At 41.1% G+C, this 15,404-nt stretch overlaps 1 protein-coding gene across 1 annotated transcript in view; it reads right to left on the bottom strand.

Annotated features, from left to right (window-relative positions):
* rgs11 (regulator of G protein signaling 11) overlaps positions 1-15,404 on the bottom strand; it is a 150,122-nt gene that overhangs the window by 128,117 nt on the left and 6,601 nt on the right. The window contains exon 3 of the mRNA XM_043711561.1: positions 10,241-10,291. Within this exon, the coding sequence (XP_043567496.1) occupies positions 10,241-10,291 (51 nt within the window). The remainder of the gene's footprint in view (positions 1-10,240; positions 10,292-15,404) is intronic.

The raw sequence follows: 15,404 nt of genomic DNA, 5'->3' as shown, positions 1-15,404 counted from the left end.
TGTGGCACCTTATCAAAGGCCTTTTGGAAGTCTAGATAGACCACATCCACTGGGTTTCCCTGGTCTAACCTACTTGTCACCTCCTCAAAGAATTCTAACAGGTTTATCAGGCACGACCTCCCCTTACTAAATCCATGTTGACTTGTTCTAATCCGACCCTGCTCTTCCAAGAATTTAGAAACCTCATCCTTAACGATGGATTCTAGAATTTTAACAATCGAGGTTAGGCTAATTGGCCTATAATTTTCCATCTTTTGTCTTGATTAGGCTAGGACATCTGGTCAGCATGGACCAGTTTGACCAAAGGGGTTGTTTTCATGCTGTACATCTCTATGGCTCTGCCCTGGCATAAGCTTCATCATTCACAGTGAATGGGGCAGATTCACTGAACACAGGGATTGGGGGCTATTCAGCCCATTGGGGCTGTACTCTCTCCCTCTGTAGATGGTGCCAGTCTGTCCCAACTCACCTCCCATTTGCCTGTAGTCCTCCAAATCCTTTCTTAAAAAAAGCTAAATTGCAAATTTGTTTTGACAATAACTACTGAATCTGCATCCAGCTGTCGTTCAAACTGTTCCAGATGCTCAGAACTTACTGAGTAAAATAATCTTCACATTTTTAACTTGCATTATTCGCCAATTACTTGAAAGTATTTACTAAAAATTGTGACGTTAATAATTTCTCCCTCTGTCTCTCTGTAAATTAAATATCCTGGAAAGAAATCTGCTCCTGGTTTAAATCACTGCTTAACCTTCTGAGCTCCAAGGAGAATTATCCGACCTTCTGCTAACTCTCCACATAGAGAAACTTATCTTAAATTTTAATTTATCGGTGTTATCGAGATGTACAGCACAGACAAGTTCAGTCCAACTTGTCCATGCCGACCAGATGATAGAAATATCTCAATAAACTGGCTTTCCCAGATTCCCACAGAGTTCTAGGGTACACCTGATCAGGTCCTGGGGATTTATCCACTTTTATGCATTTCAAGACATCCAGCACTTCCTCCACTGTAATATGGACATTTTTTCAATATGTCACCATCTATTTCCCTACATTCTATATATTCTTTGTCCTTTTCCACAGTAAATACTGATGCAAAATACTTGTTTAGTATCTCCCCCATCTCCTGCAGCTCCACACAAAGGCCTCCTTGCTGATCTTTAAGGGGCTCTATTCCCTCCCTAGTTACCCTTTTGTCTTTAATGTATTTGTAAAAACTCTTTGGATTCTCCTTAACTCTATTTGCTAAAGCTACCTCATGTCCCTTTTTGCCCTCCTCATTTTTCTCTTAAGTATACTCCTACTTCCTTTATACTTTTCTAAGGATTCACTTGATTTATCCTGTCTATACCTGACATATGCTTCCTTCTTTTCCTTAACCAAACCCTCAACTTCTTTCATCATCCAGCATTCCCTACACCAGTCAGCCTTTCCTTTCACCCTGACAGGAATATACTTTCTCTGGACTCTCATTATCTCATTTCTGAAGGCTTACCATTTTCCAGCCGTCCCTTTACCTGTGAACATCTACCCCCAATCAGCTTTTGAAAGTCCTTGCCTAATACCGTCAAAATTGGCCCTCCTCCAATTTAGAACTTCAACTTTTAGATCTGGTCTACCCTTTTCCATCACTATTTTAAAACTAATAGAATTATGGTCGCTGTCCCCAAAGTGCTCCCCCACTGACACCTCAGTCACCTGCCCTGGTTTATTTCCCAAGAGTAGGTCAAGTTTTGTACCTTTTCTAGTAGGTACATCCACATTCTGAATTAGAAAATAGTCTTGTACACACTTAACAAATTCCTCTCCATCTAAACCCTTAACAGTATGGCAGTCCTAGTCTATGTTTGGAAAGTTAAAATCCCCTACCATAACCACCCTATTATTCTTACAGATAGCTGAGATTTCCTTACAAATATGCTTCTCAATTTCCCTCTGACAATTAGGGGGTCCATAATACAATCCCAATAAGGTGATCATCCCTTTCTTATTTCTCAGTTTACCCAAGTAACTTCCCTGGATGTATTTCCGGGAATATACTCCCTCAGCACAGCTGTAATGCTATCCCTTATCAAAAATGCCACTCCCCCTCCTCTCTTGCCTCCCTTTCTGTCCTTCCTGTAGCATTTGCATTCTGGAACATAAAGCTGCCAGTCCTGCCCATCCCTGAGCCATGTTTCTGTAATTGCTATGAAATCCCAGTCCCATGTTCCTAACCATGCCCTGACTTCATCTGCCTCCCCTGTTAGACCTCTTGCATTGAAATAAATAGTTTAATCTATCAGTCCTTCTTTGTCCCTGCTAGCCCTGACTATTTGCTCACATTTGTTCTCAACTGTACCAGTCTCAGATTGATACCTTTCCACACTATCTCCCTGGGTCCCACCTCCCCCCACCTTCCCCCCACACAAACCCCATGCCCCCCCCCAACTAGTTGAAATCCTCCCGAGCAGCTCCCGAAAATCTCCCTGCCAATATATTAGTCACCTTCCAATTTAGGTGCAATCCGTCCTTCTTGTACAGGTCTACCTCAGAAGAGATTCCAGTGATCCCAATATGTGAATCCTTCTCTCGTACACCAGCTCCTCAGCCATGCATTCATCTGCTCTATCCTCCTATTCATGCCCTCACTAGCTCATAGCACTGGGAGTAATCCAGCTAATACTACTCTTAAGGACCTGCTTTTTAAATTCATGCCTAACATTCTGTAATCTCCCTTCAGAATCTCAACCTTTTCCCTTCCTATGTCCAATTACTTCCTGCTGGTCCCTTTCCCCCGTGAGAACATTCTGCAGCCTCTCTGAGACATCCTTGATCCTGGCACGAGAGAAGCAACACACCATTCTAATTTTTCACTGCTGGCCACAGAAACATCTGCCTGTACCTCGGACTAGAGAGTCCCCTAACCCAATTGATCTCTTGGAACCCAACATACCCCTCATTGCATGACAACCGGTCTCAATACCAGGAAATTAGCTGTTTGTGTTACATTTGATGCTTTCCTTTATCTAATGACCATTTCCCTCCCTCATCTGAGTACAGTACATCACAACTTCTCTTCACTGACCAGTAAAATGCATTAACTTTCAATTATGGTAGCACTGTTAATTAGTTATTTGTGACCCCAGCTTTATATCAATATTAGAAGTAAAAGACAATTTACAGCATTACTACTTGCAACATGGTACCTCCAACACATTTTTGGGACTTTGGGAGACTTTAAGTCTCTGCATTATAAACCCTCAGGCTGGGTAAATATGGTGTCTGAGCGTAATTGTCACAAATCATTTTCTTGGTTGAAAAATATCTAAGTCCTTTTTTGATCTCTACCAATCAAACTACAAAGGCTTACTCTCAGGTAAACTGCAGAACATGTCAAATGAACTTCTTCACTTGCCTTACATTTAAAGCTTTAATTCCAAACTGTAATAATCTTATAAAACTCAATTTGAAATCATATTGGATTGCGAAGGGCTTCAGCAGACTAGATGCTAATAATCTAGAAATAGGAAGCATGGTTTCCGAATAAAGGTTTCCCTTTAAAACAGACATGAGGAGAAATCTTTCGCATTCAAGTGTCATTAAACTTTGGAAAACTCCATTCCAGGCATTACTATGGGCTAGGTCATTGAATAGATTCAAGTCAGAGTTACACAGATTTTCATCCACAAGACAGTCAAGGTGTTATGGTGAAGGCAGGGGGTGGTGGTTGTATATTGGTATAAGAGTCTGAGAAGGGTAAAACTGAGGAGGGCCTTAAGCACCACCTATTATGAAGATATGATATGAATATTTGGGGGAACAGCATTAGATCTAACTCCTCCAAGATCCTATGTTCCAGACTTTGTCATAGACTCTGTAACAATGGTCGGAATTTTATTCGAAATTGGTTAGTGTCAATTCTGTCAAGTTTCATGAAGGGTTTCTCCTTGAGACCTGACAAGATTTCACAAACTATTTTCTGAGACTTGCCTCATTTCCTCTAGCAGGCAATAGTACGGACTGCAAATGCTGGTAATTAGAGTCAAGAGTGTGGTGCTGGAAAAGTGCAGCAGGTCACGCAGCATCTGAGGAACAGGATGATGGGCTGATGAAGGGCTTTTGTTCAACACATTGATTTTCCTGCTCCTCGGATGCTGCCTGACCTGCTGAGCGTTTCCAGCACTACACTCTTATTTCCTATAGCACCCCACTCATTGTCTTTGCCTTTATGCCACAGATAGAGGTATTCATTACTGCAGAGCCCCCTGGGATTCCTTACATTGGCACCATCTTTAAAAGGGAGAAAGTGAAGTCTGCAGATGCTGGAGATCAGAGCTGAAAATGTGTTGCTGGAAAAGCGCAGCAGGTCAGGCAGCATCCAGGGAACAGGAGAATCAACGTTTCGGGCATAAGCCCTTCTTTCCTGAAGAAGGGCTTATGCCCGAAACGTTGATTCTCCTGTTCCCTGGAATGTGCCTAACCTGCTGCGCTTTTCCAGCAACACATTTTCAGCACCATCTTTAAAAACCAACCTTGCACCCAGTCACATGCTGCCAGCCAGGCATTGTCCTTCCGTATGCACTCTCTCAGTGGGGGGGGGAAATCAAAAACAAATGCTGCTTGGGATGCACAGGTGGCATGGTGGCACTTCACTGCACGTACAGGTGCACATCCATGCATGTATTGCTACTTGAAAACTAAGGTACACAGTTTACCCATCCTTAGCATTATCCATCTTAGAGCATTGCCAAAAAAGAGTACTACGCTGTCCCCAGTGCCTAGGGTAGCTCAACATCCTCTCATGGTTCAATGTGAGACCATTACATACCAATAAGTCTTTAAACATTTGAAAAATTCACTTTTATTATGCAATAGCCAAACAGAACAATTAACAAACAAAATCGAAATCCTGTAGTCCTGGAATTTTGAAATAAGATAGAAAGCGCTGGAGGCTTTCAGTATGTCGGGCAGCATCTGTGCAAAGAGAAACACAGACTACATTTCAAGTCCAGCATGACTCTTTTTCAGAACTGAAAAAATGTTTTTCATGCTGTAGACAGAAGAGGGAGGAGGAGCAAGTGGGACAGATAGTGTGAATCCTCTGAGTAAATGACAAAGGAAGTGACAATGGTTGTAAAGGAGTGATAGATGTGTAAAGTAAGTGGCCGTGTCAACTATGAAAAAGAAGAAAATGGGTCCACTGTGCCTACAGCAAAGCCAACAAGACACAGGCTGGGGAGGGTGGGAGATGTAAGAAACATAGTAGTACAGAAGTCATGTTCTGAAATTTTGGAATTCAATGTTGAATCCTAGAGATTGTAACAAAAGCAGAAATTGCTGGAAAAGTTCAGCAGATCTGGCAGCAACAGTGGAGAGAAAGCAGAGCCAATGTTTCAGGTCCCAGTGACCTTTGTGTTGCAACACTGTAGCAGTCCAAGTGGGTGACTGACCATGTCCAAGCGGATGACGGACCATGTCCAAGCGGATGACGGACCATGTCCAAGCGGATGACGGACCATGTCCAAGCGGATGAGACCCTTGACTTCCTGTCCTTGGACCCCCCGACCAAGGATTGTCTCCCTTGATCAGACGGAGGTCTATTGCCTTTAGACTTTGGCAGATAACCATTTTTCTGAAGCACATGCAGCATGTGTTTGCCATTTATGCTGCAGGCACATAGTGCAGGCGAGAGGCTGACATAGCACAGTGTGCTACAGCAACAGGTCCATCCACTTGACAGATAACTAGAGACATCCATGACAAGATTTCTGCCTTTGTGTCTGTGCTAGGAGGCAAATTGAAACTGGAGTGCTGTGAGCCTTTGAACGTTAGCTGAGGGGGCAAAGTGCAAAAAGGTAAAACAAGGATGTTCAGAGATACTATGCGCATCCAAGCTGGCACTAAGAGACCAAGTGATAAGCCCTGAGGGGTACCTCTCCCTCTGTGCCATGTGTTCTGGCAGCAGTGCTTCAATGAAAGCTACAAGTGTACTGCAAAGCCCACCACTGAAATGCAGGTCTATACTGTAAGTGGATTAGAGGTGTACCATGAAGGTATAATGAAGCTAATAGGTAGCTGCTGCCGATATCTGTGGATGGGGTTATGGACAGTTGCTGCCCATGGTGCTTGTGCTGAGATGTTGGTGACTGCTGTCCAAGATTGAGGTCTGGAGGAGCAAGCAGTGAGACAGAGTTGCTAGATCATAGAGTCATAGGGATGTACAGCATGGAAATAGACCCTTCGGTCCAACTCGTCCATGCCGACCAGATATCCTAACTTAATCTAGTCCCATTTTATAGAACTTGACCCATATCCCTCCAAACCCTTCCTATTCACATACCCATCCAGATGCCTTTTAAATGTTGTAATTGTACCAGCCTCAATCACTTCCTCTGCAACTCATTCCATACACACATCATTGTCTGCGTGAAAAAAGTTGCCCCTTAGATCCCTCTGACTTTCACGTTGGGAAACGTTGCTGTCCAATTTCTATACAGAGGGTGGGAGAATGGGAAACTGTATATTGATTAGGTGAAGTTAACTAACAATGAGATGTCGATGCATGAAAGTTGATAAAAATAGGCCTCTCTGTGTGCATGGTGACCTATTGGCCTGGCATGGCTGCCTGAAACATGTTCCAGCCTCATGATCCTCAAGTTGAAGTGTGGTCTGGAGCCAGGGCCTGGAGCAGACTGGAGGCTGGATGCCAGCGTGGTCTGGGTTGGATGATCGTTGTTCTGAATTTTTATTTCTGCAATATTGGATATTTTATTTCTCTATTGTCTAAGATTTTGTAACTGAAGAAGCTGTACCTGGGTACCTTTGTACCTAAGATGGCACTGTAAGTGACGACGTGTAAAATATTCTCTTTACTCATTGAGTATCTGTGACATTAAAGTTAATTCTAATTCTCATCTCACCATTCATTACTTGGTTGGAGAATCGTACTTTCTGATCTTAATGTCCAGAATTTCATGACTGACAACCTCACCCTTTTTTTCCTTGCCAATGCCCATGTCATTTAGAGGCAAGAAATTTTCTGCTCAATATCTGTCAAATCAATGTAATCTATAACTAGTTACAAACATATAATAACCTACTTCTTCTGGCATATTATTGTCTCTTCTAGTTAGAACGGTTAGTGGCTTTCCTCCAGTATACTAGACATAGAAGGCCTTGTCGATTCCTATGTCTGAACTGGATGGTGGAAATACACGTACATCATTGTGAGGCACAGACACAGTTGAACTGCATATACAATACCGTGAGCAGTGGTGCCAATCCCATTCAGTTGTCTCATTTCACATGCTGGCAGTTGTGGAGGTCTGAAAATTCAGTCTTTAGATTGAAAATTGAAAATTCGCTTCATGTCATCTGCTATTGCATTCAGTCATCAGCAAGCTAAAAGCTGTACATTTAACATCCATACAGATAGGAGAAAAACCTTTGTGGCAAATTCAACATGGAAAAATCTCTAGAGTCGAGAGTGTGGTGTTGGAAATGCACAACAGATGGAGGTCTTTTGCCCGAAACGTCGATTCTCCTGCTCCTTGGATGCTGCCTGACCTGCTGTGCTTTTCCAGCACCACACTCTCGACTCTAATCTCCAGCATCTGCTGTCCTCACTTTCATCTGGAAAAATCTCTAGACAATGGTAAAGTGTAGGGACCCTGTTCCTAACAAATCCATACTGAAACTTAAATGTGTTGGCAACTAAACTAAAACATAATCTGATAAAGACAGTTAACTCAACCAGTCTCTTTTATGTTTTGTCAAGCACCCAAACTCTATCAAGATTCATCACCATAACAGAATAAATAGATGTGAAAAATAAAGGGTGATTTTCTACAGGAGTTCCAGTTGTCTCTGCTGGCAGATGTTATACTTTTGTAGTTTCTGTGAATGCTCAACTAAAGTTACAGTGGAAAAGTAGAACATCTTGAAAATTCACCTCAACCTCACTGCATTTGGTTGAAAAGAATGAAATCCTTATTATTATTCCACCCAATAACACAAGGTAGGAACAGCCAATATTAAAAACAGCAATTTTCTATAATGAGAGGTCAGTGACAAACATCAAAAGAAATAACTTATGGACTGAAATTCTTCGTCAGGCCATTGCTATCCAGGCGTGCAGGGCTGACCCGACATCATTCCATTGTTAGCAGAAAATCTCCAGAAATGGTTTCTCTTCCAGCCACTGCACTGCTATCTCTGGACTCCCCTAAAGATCTATACTTGCTGTTTCTGACCCATTTCCCAGCTATACGTTGTCCCTTGGTGATGTCAATGGATGGCAGGACATCAGGTTTCACACGTACACTGATATCATCAAGCTTTGCCTATTTAAAATGTCTCCACTGCTCCAGTGTTGTCAGATTGCTTGCTTGGCATCCATGTCATGACCAACTTTCTTCAATTAAACATTGAAAAAACCTCTTTCACTCTGCCACCGATTCGATCTCCTTCCCCCAACTCACATGCTCCCAAATTTAGCATCATATTTTACCCTGAAATTGTGAATCTATTTCTTTTTCATCACACAAACCAACCACTTTCAAGTCACCCATCTCTGCCTATTTGCTCTGAAATTGTCATTGCAACTTTTGTCACCTCCAACTTGACTTTACAATGCTTTCCTGTTTCCTACCATCCATTCTCCATAGACCTGAACTTACCAAAAACTATACTATCATATCCTAACCTGCTCAATCCCATTTCATGTTCATTTCTGTGTTCGCTGAACTGCTAAAATTAAGTTGGAACAATTCCTGCAGTAGCAATACATTTAGTAACCTGGACCATTTGTACCTTCTTTCAAATGCCTTTTGTTTTGCATTTTTACATTTAATTATAATTAATGACCAAACATAGTAAAATGATTGAATGTGCCCAATTGTGCAAGCAATTAGAAAACTTATAAATATTAGGTCAAATTTAGAAAAATAATGACATTTTGGAGCGACTTGATGATATTAATGTATAAATTGAACAGAAAGCTATGGCCCATTATAAATCCCAACATCCCTTGATGTGGATAAACACAGACATACACAAGTGATTTGCAGAATTCTGTAACACTAATTCCTGAAAATAATGTGTTAATTCTGCAAGTCTTTAAATCACTTGAAGTTGTTCTGAACGGAATTGTTCCAGTTAATATGATCATATTCAAAGTTTGAAAAATTAGTACTGAAATAGAGCTAAAACACAGCACAGCAAAAAAAAAAAGCATTACCCAGCTTTCTGCAGGAGGTATAACACATTCTGATTACCAGCATGCTATAAGTTTATTTAATGTAAAATGTTATCAACATTATAAATGGGTCTATTAACTACAGAGGCCAGCTGCAAAGTGACTAGATAATTATAATTATCAACACTGATTCACAGTGAATTTAGCAAAGTAGCAGCTCTGAATTCCTGAACCTCTGCTGCTATGTCACCATGTGAAGTGCTTCTGACAAGGTTACAGAGATGCTGAGACCAGAAGTCTGAGGAGATTCAGGGTCATCATCTACCATGTTAGACATTTTTAGAATGTTGTTAGTTATAACAGAAAGGGGGTGGATAAAGAAAATGAGAATTGATTTATTTAAGTATTCATAGCATGAATTATACAAAGCAATAACCTAAAACTTTAAAGAAAATTGATTTGGTTTAATGCTTCACAGAAAGACAATCTTGTAAGTAAGAAATCATACATTCATCTACCTGGCTTTTGTATCATTAGTTTTTTGAGCACTACAACTCATCTCTATTTTAAGATCCCCGAAAAGCAACTTATAGTGACGAGTTTCATGTTTTCTTTCCCATTTACTTTCTTTGAACAAGTATCTCATCTACAGTCAATTGCTTCCTTCAATGATCCAACTGAGTTCAGAAAATTCATTAAAAATAGAACCACAACTGCAGACTTTCATTTTACCAATGCCTTGGGCAGCTTCATTAAAGTTTCATGATGTGACTTGTAACATACAACATAGAAGTTATAGAGTCATAGAGTCATGCAGCATGGAAGCAGAACCTTCAGTCAAACTTGTCCAAGCCAACCAGACATCCCAATCTGACCTAATCCCATTTACCAGAATTTGGCCCATCTCCCTCTAATCCCATCCTATTCATATACCCAAACATGATAACATACACAAGGCTTTTCAGTAATAATTTATATTCAATCTGAAGAATCAAATTCCAGTCCAATCTTTCAGAAAAAGAAGTAATGTATCTAAAGCAGAAAAGCAATTTCCCTTACCTTCTTCAGATATAGAAAAGTTTTGAATAAGCCACTCGACAATATCATTGCCTGATAAAAAAAAGAATCAAAATGAAGCATTTTCACAATAAATACAAGCATCAAAGACTGGATAGTTTTCAAAATTAAAATAGTAGGTTTACAAATCATAAAATATGACTGTATATATTCAATTATATTTGATATAATTGCTTTGACCAGAGTTAACTTTATACTGCGCATTTTAAAAGTCTCAGCATTACAAAGATAACAATTTACATACAATAACATTCCTGTAGCATTGTCTAACTATTATTGGTATTATTTATAGGCCAGTTTCCCAAAGGTACTCTCAGAGATTGGCTTTGTCACTGGTAGTATGTGAGATCTACATTATTAGCAATAATCAACCCAAGATTCAACTCTTGACTCCAAGGGGCCCACAAAATTATACAGTCAACTTAGATCTCTGTCATTGTGGTCAACTCAACCAACCAGAATAATCACTCCTAACAAGCAGAAAGAAAGCAAATCAAGCAATAACAAGCATCTTGAATGAGACTTGTAATCATAGCGGGCAAATTACAACCAACTATTTTCTGGATGGAAAGCTATGGAACCCTTAGCACATGCCATTTACACACTTGCCAGCACTGATGAAATCAAACTATTGCTGAAAACTAATGGAAAAAGCTACACAAAGGCATGGTGGGCTGGATTTTCCATTGCCAGTGTGGTCTGTACCAGGTTCAGGGCATGATTTTAAAATTATGTTTCCAGAAGCAGTCTGTGGATCCAAAGACTTTTGCGTCAGTCTGCAATTTTCAAAGTTAGAGTGTGGGGTTGCAGAGGGAATGGAAACCCCACGTACCTGCAACTAACAGCTCCATTAGGAGCCTGGCGATTGTCTGGGGAGATCAGAATTTTTCACATTAATAGAGATTTTAACAAATTTGAAAGGTCTGGTTCATACCAATGCACAGTTCATTATGGTGTGAAAGGACAGTTTCTTTCTACTGTTTAAATGATTGGATCCTTTACTACCTGATCAATGCACCTTCACTTACTTGTACTCCATCATATGTATTTATGTGACTAGCCTCTCAAGAAAGCAATACAGCCCTCATTGTGTCTTCCACTTGCCTTTGACACTGACACCAGTTAGCATCACCCACTTGGCACCATTAATTAGACCTGACCAATTGAAGTATTTACATTTAGCAAGAGTTACATGTGCAGGGCTCTAACCTTAACCCCCAACCCAGAATTCATCGAAGCATTAGGGCTCTGTCCTAATATGAAAATCCAGCCCGCGGTGACACATTAATTCACTTAACCAGAGAAGCTCAGAGCTGGAGTAGGACCTTAAAGTTCTTGTTCCATCATTCAATATGATCATGGCTGATCCTCTATCTCAACACCATATCCCTGCTTTCTCTCTATACTCCTTGATTCATTTTGTATCTAAAAATGTATTTATCTCTTTCTTGAATATACTCAATAATCCTGCCTTCACAGCTTCCTGTGGTAGCAATTGCACTTATTGATTATTCTCTGAGTGAAGAACCGCTTCATCATCTCAGTCCTAAATGGCCTACCCTGTATCCTGAGATTGTAACCCCTGGTTCTAGGTTCTCCAATAAGGAGAAATATTCTCCCAACATTTAATCTGTCTAGCCCTGTTAAAATCTTACATGTCTTAATAAGATACCCTCTGAGTCTTCTAAACTCTAGAGAACACAGGCCTAGACTCACCAGCTTCTCTTCATGTGACAGTCCTTCCATTCCTAGTATCAAGCCTAATGAACGTTTGCTGGACTCCCTCTAGGGCAAGTAAATTATCTTTTAGATAAGGAGATCAAACTGCTCACAATACTCCAGGTGTGGTCTCACTCAAATCCTGTATAACTGCAGTAGGATATCCTGACTTCTGAATTAAAACCCTCCAGCAATAAAAGCCAATATGCCATTTACCTCCCAATTACTTGCTGCAGCTGCCTGTTTACTTTCATTGACTAGTGTACAGAAACACCCAGATTGATTTATACATCCACATTTCCTAACATAGCACCATAACTAATACCTTGTCTGTTTTTCAGACTGAAATGTATAACTTCACATTTATTCATGTAACAGTGTTTCTGCCATAAATTTGCCCACATGCTCTATTTGACTAGATCTCCCTGAAGCCAACATGCATCCTCCTCACAATTCACAATTCCACCTTGTTTTGTGTCATCAATAAACATGGAAATATTGCCTCTTGCAGTTTACACTTCACTTACACTTATCACGAATAGGTGGAACTCAAGCACTGTTCCTGGTGAGACAGCACTAGTCACCGTCTGCCACTGGAAAGAAGACCCATTTATTCTCACTCCTAATCTTTCAGATTTGTTAAAAATCTGTCAATGAATTTTCAATCAATGCCAGTATATTACCCTCAATTGTATAAGCTTTAAAGTTGCCCACGAGTTTCTTATGTGGGACTTTATACAGAGACTTTTTGAAATCCAAATGCACCACACACACTGGTTCTCCCTTGTCAACTCTACTAGTTGCGTCCTCAAAAAATTCCAATAAGTTACTTAAACATGACTTATCTTTCATAAACCCATGATGACTTTGTCCAATCCCATTAATGCTTTCCAGGTGTTCTGTTTTCACTTCTTTTACAATAGACTCTAGCATTTTCCCCACTATTAGTGTTAATTCATACCATTATCCTAAACTTTGTAGAGAAAAGTTGCATGTTTTCCACTGAACAGTGGTAGATATTTGTTCCATAAATATAAGTGTGAAGAATATTTGAATTGCATTTAAGACCTTTTGTTTTCCAAGTTATGAGACACAATAGCTATGTTTTTCAATATTCAAAAATTTCTATTAGACAACCATGAGCTAGGGTGAAGTAGATAACATTTTATGCGGTGAGTATTAGTGAAAATAGTCAGTATCGGCTGTTGTGTATGTCATATCTCAGATCTACACAGAGATGACATCAGTTTCCACATGTACAGCAACTTTATTCATGATAGTCTTATACAAACTGTACATTGGGAGAAAGTGAGGACTGCAGATGCTGGAGTTCAGAGTCGAAAAGTGTGACGCTGGAAAAGCACAGCAAGTCAGGCAGCATCCGAGGAGGAGAGTTGATGTTTCGGGCCCGAACCATCCACTCTTCTGCTCTTCGGATGTCGCCTGACCTGCTGCACTTTTCCAGTGTCATACCTTTTGACACAAAACTGTACATTTGTCCACTACATGCTTACAGCTCTGGTTTCTAGCTCTTTCTAAAGTCTGTGTTCTTTCAGTATAGCCTTAACTTAGACTTCATGACTCAAATGCAGCGAGTATCAATCGTAAACAGACTCAATCACAGAATAATTAAACACTAAAATAAAAGCAAAGTACTTTGGATTCTGTAAATCTGAAATAAAAAAAAAGGAGGATTTGAGCTATAGGGAGAGGCTGAATAGGCTGGGGCTGTTTTCCCTGGAGCGTCAGAGGCTGAGGGGTGACCTTATAGATGTTTACAAAATTATGAGGAGCATGGATAGGATAAATAGACAAAGTCTTTTCCCTGGGGTGGGGGAGTCCAGAACTAGAGGGCATAGGTTTGGGGTGAGAAAGAAAAGATATAAAAAATAGCTAAGGGGCAACGATTTCATGCAGAGGGTGGTACGTGTATGGAATGAGCTGCCAGAAGAAGTTGTGGAGGCTGGTACAATTGCAACATTTAAGAGGCATTTGGATTGGTATATGAATAGGAAGGGTTTGGAGGGATATGGGCCGGGTGTTGGCAGATGGGACTAGATTGGGTTGGGATATCTGGTTGACATGGATGGGTTGGACCGAAGGGTCTGTTTCCATGCTGTACATCTCTATGACTCTATGACTCTATAAGTGCTGTAGAAACTCATCAGGTCTGGCAGCATCTATGGAGAGAGAAACTGAGTTACCATTTTGAGTCATACTGTTTTTCCATAGATGAAGCCAGACCAGTTGAGTTTCTTCAGCATTTTTTGTTTTTAATCATAGTGAAACACTACACTGGGATTAGGAATAACCCTGGAGGTCTTCTCTGGTGTGAACAGGACAGTGGTATGGACGTCAGGGACCCAGTAATAGAAACAAAATCCCAGGCTGGATGGTCTCAGTTCACATTGCATCAGCATTTGTAGTCTACAATGGAGTGTGGCCATTTTCAGCAGTGCCTCTACACCACTGAAGTCAAGCACCAACTCACAGACCCCTTCTCCTACTGTCCCCTCGACCATGACCTCACCTCCCATCACCAAACCATCATCTCCCAGACCATCCACAACCTCATCACCTCAGGGTATCTCCTATCCACAGCCTCTAACCTCAGAGTCCCGGAACCCCACACCGCCCGGTTCTACCTCTTACCCAAAAGTCACAAACCTGACTGCTCCGGTCGACCCATTGTCTCTGCCTACTCCTGCCTCACTGAATCTATCTCCTCATATCTTGAAACCTTCCTGATCCCCTTGCTCCAGGAACTCCCCACATACATTTGGGACACACTACACATGCCCTTCACCTCCTGCTTGACTTACGACTTCCTGGCCCCCAACGCCTCATCTTCATTATGGACATCCAGTCCCTATACACGTCCATCCGCCATTACAAAACCTCCAGTATTGTTAGTAAGTTTGTGGATGACACCAAAATTGGAGGTGTAGTGAACAGTGAAGAAAGTTACCTCAGATTGCAACAGAATCTTGATGAAGTGGACAAATGGGGTGAGGGATGGCAGATGGAGTTTAATTTAGATAAATGTGAAGTGCTGCAAAACAGGACAGGACTTATACACTTAATGGTAAGGTCTTCGGGAGTGGCGCTGAACAAAGAGACCTTGGAGTGCCGGTTCATTGCTCCTTGAAAATAAAGTCACAGGTAGACAGGATAGTGAAGAAGGTGTTTGGTATGCTTTCCTTTATTGGAGAGAGTATTAGAACATAGAACATAGAACAATACAGCGCAGTACAGGCCCTTCGGCCCTCGATGTTGCGCCGATCCAAGCCCACCTAACCTACACTAGCCCACTATCCTCCATATGCCTATCCAATGCCCACTTAAATGCCCATAATGAGGGAGAGTCCACCACGGCTACTGGCAGGGCATTCCATGAACTCACGACTCACTGAGTAAAGAACCTACC

Source organism: Chiloscyllium plagiosum, chromosome 21 (assembly GCF_004010195.1).
Source record: "Chiloscyllium plagiosum isolate BGI_BamShark_2017 chromosome 21, ASM401019v2, whole genome shotgun sequence".
Lineage (NCBI taxonomy): Eukaryota > Metazoa > Chordata > Chondrichthyes > Orectolobiformes > Hemiscylliidae > Chiloscyllium > Chiloscyllium plagiosum.
Note: the sequence above shows the minus strand (reverse complement) of the source record. Positions and strands in the feature narration are given on the sequence as shown.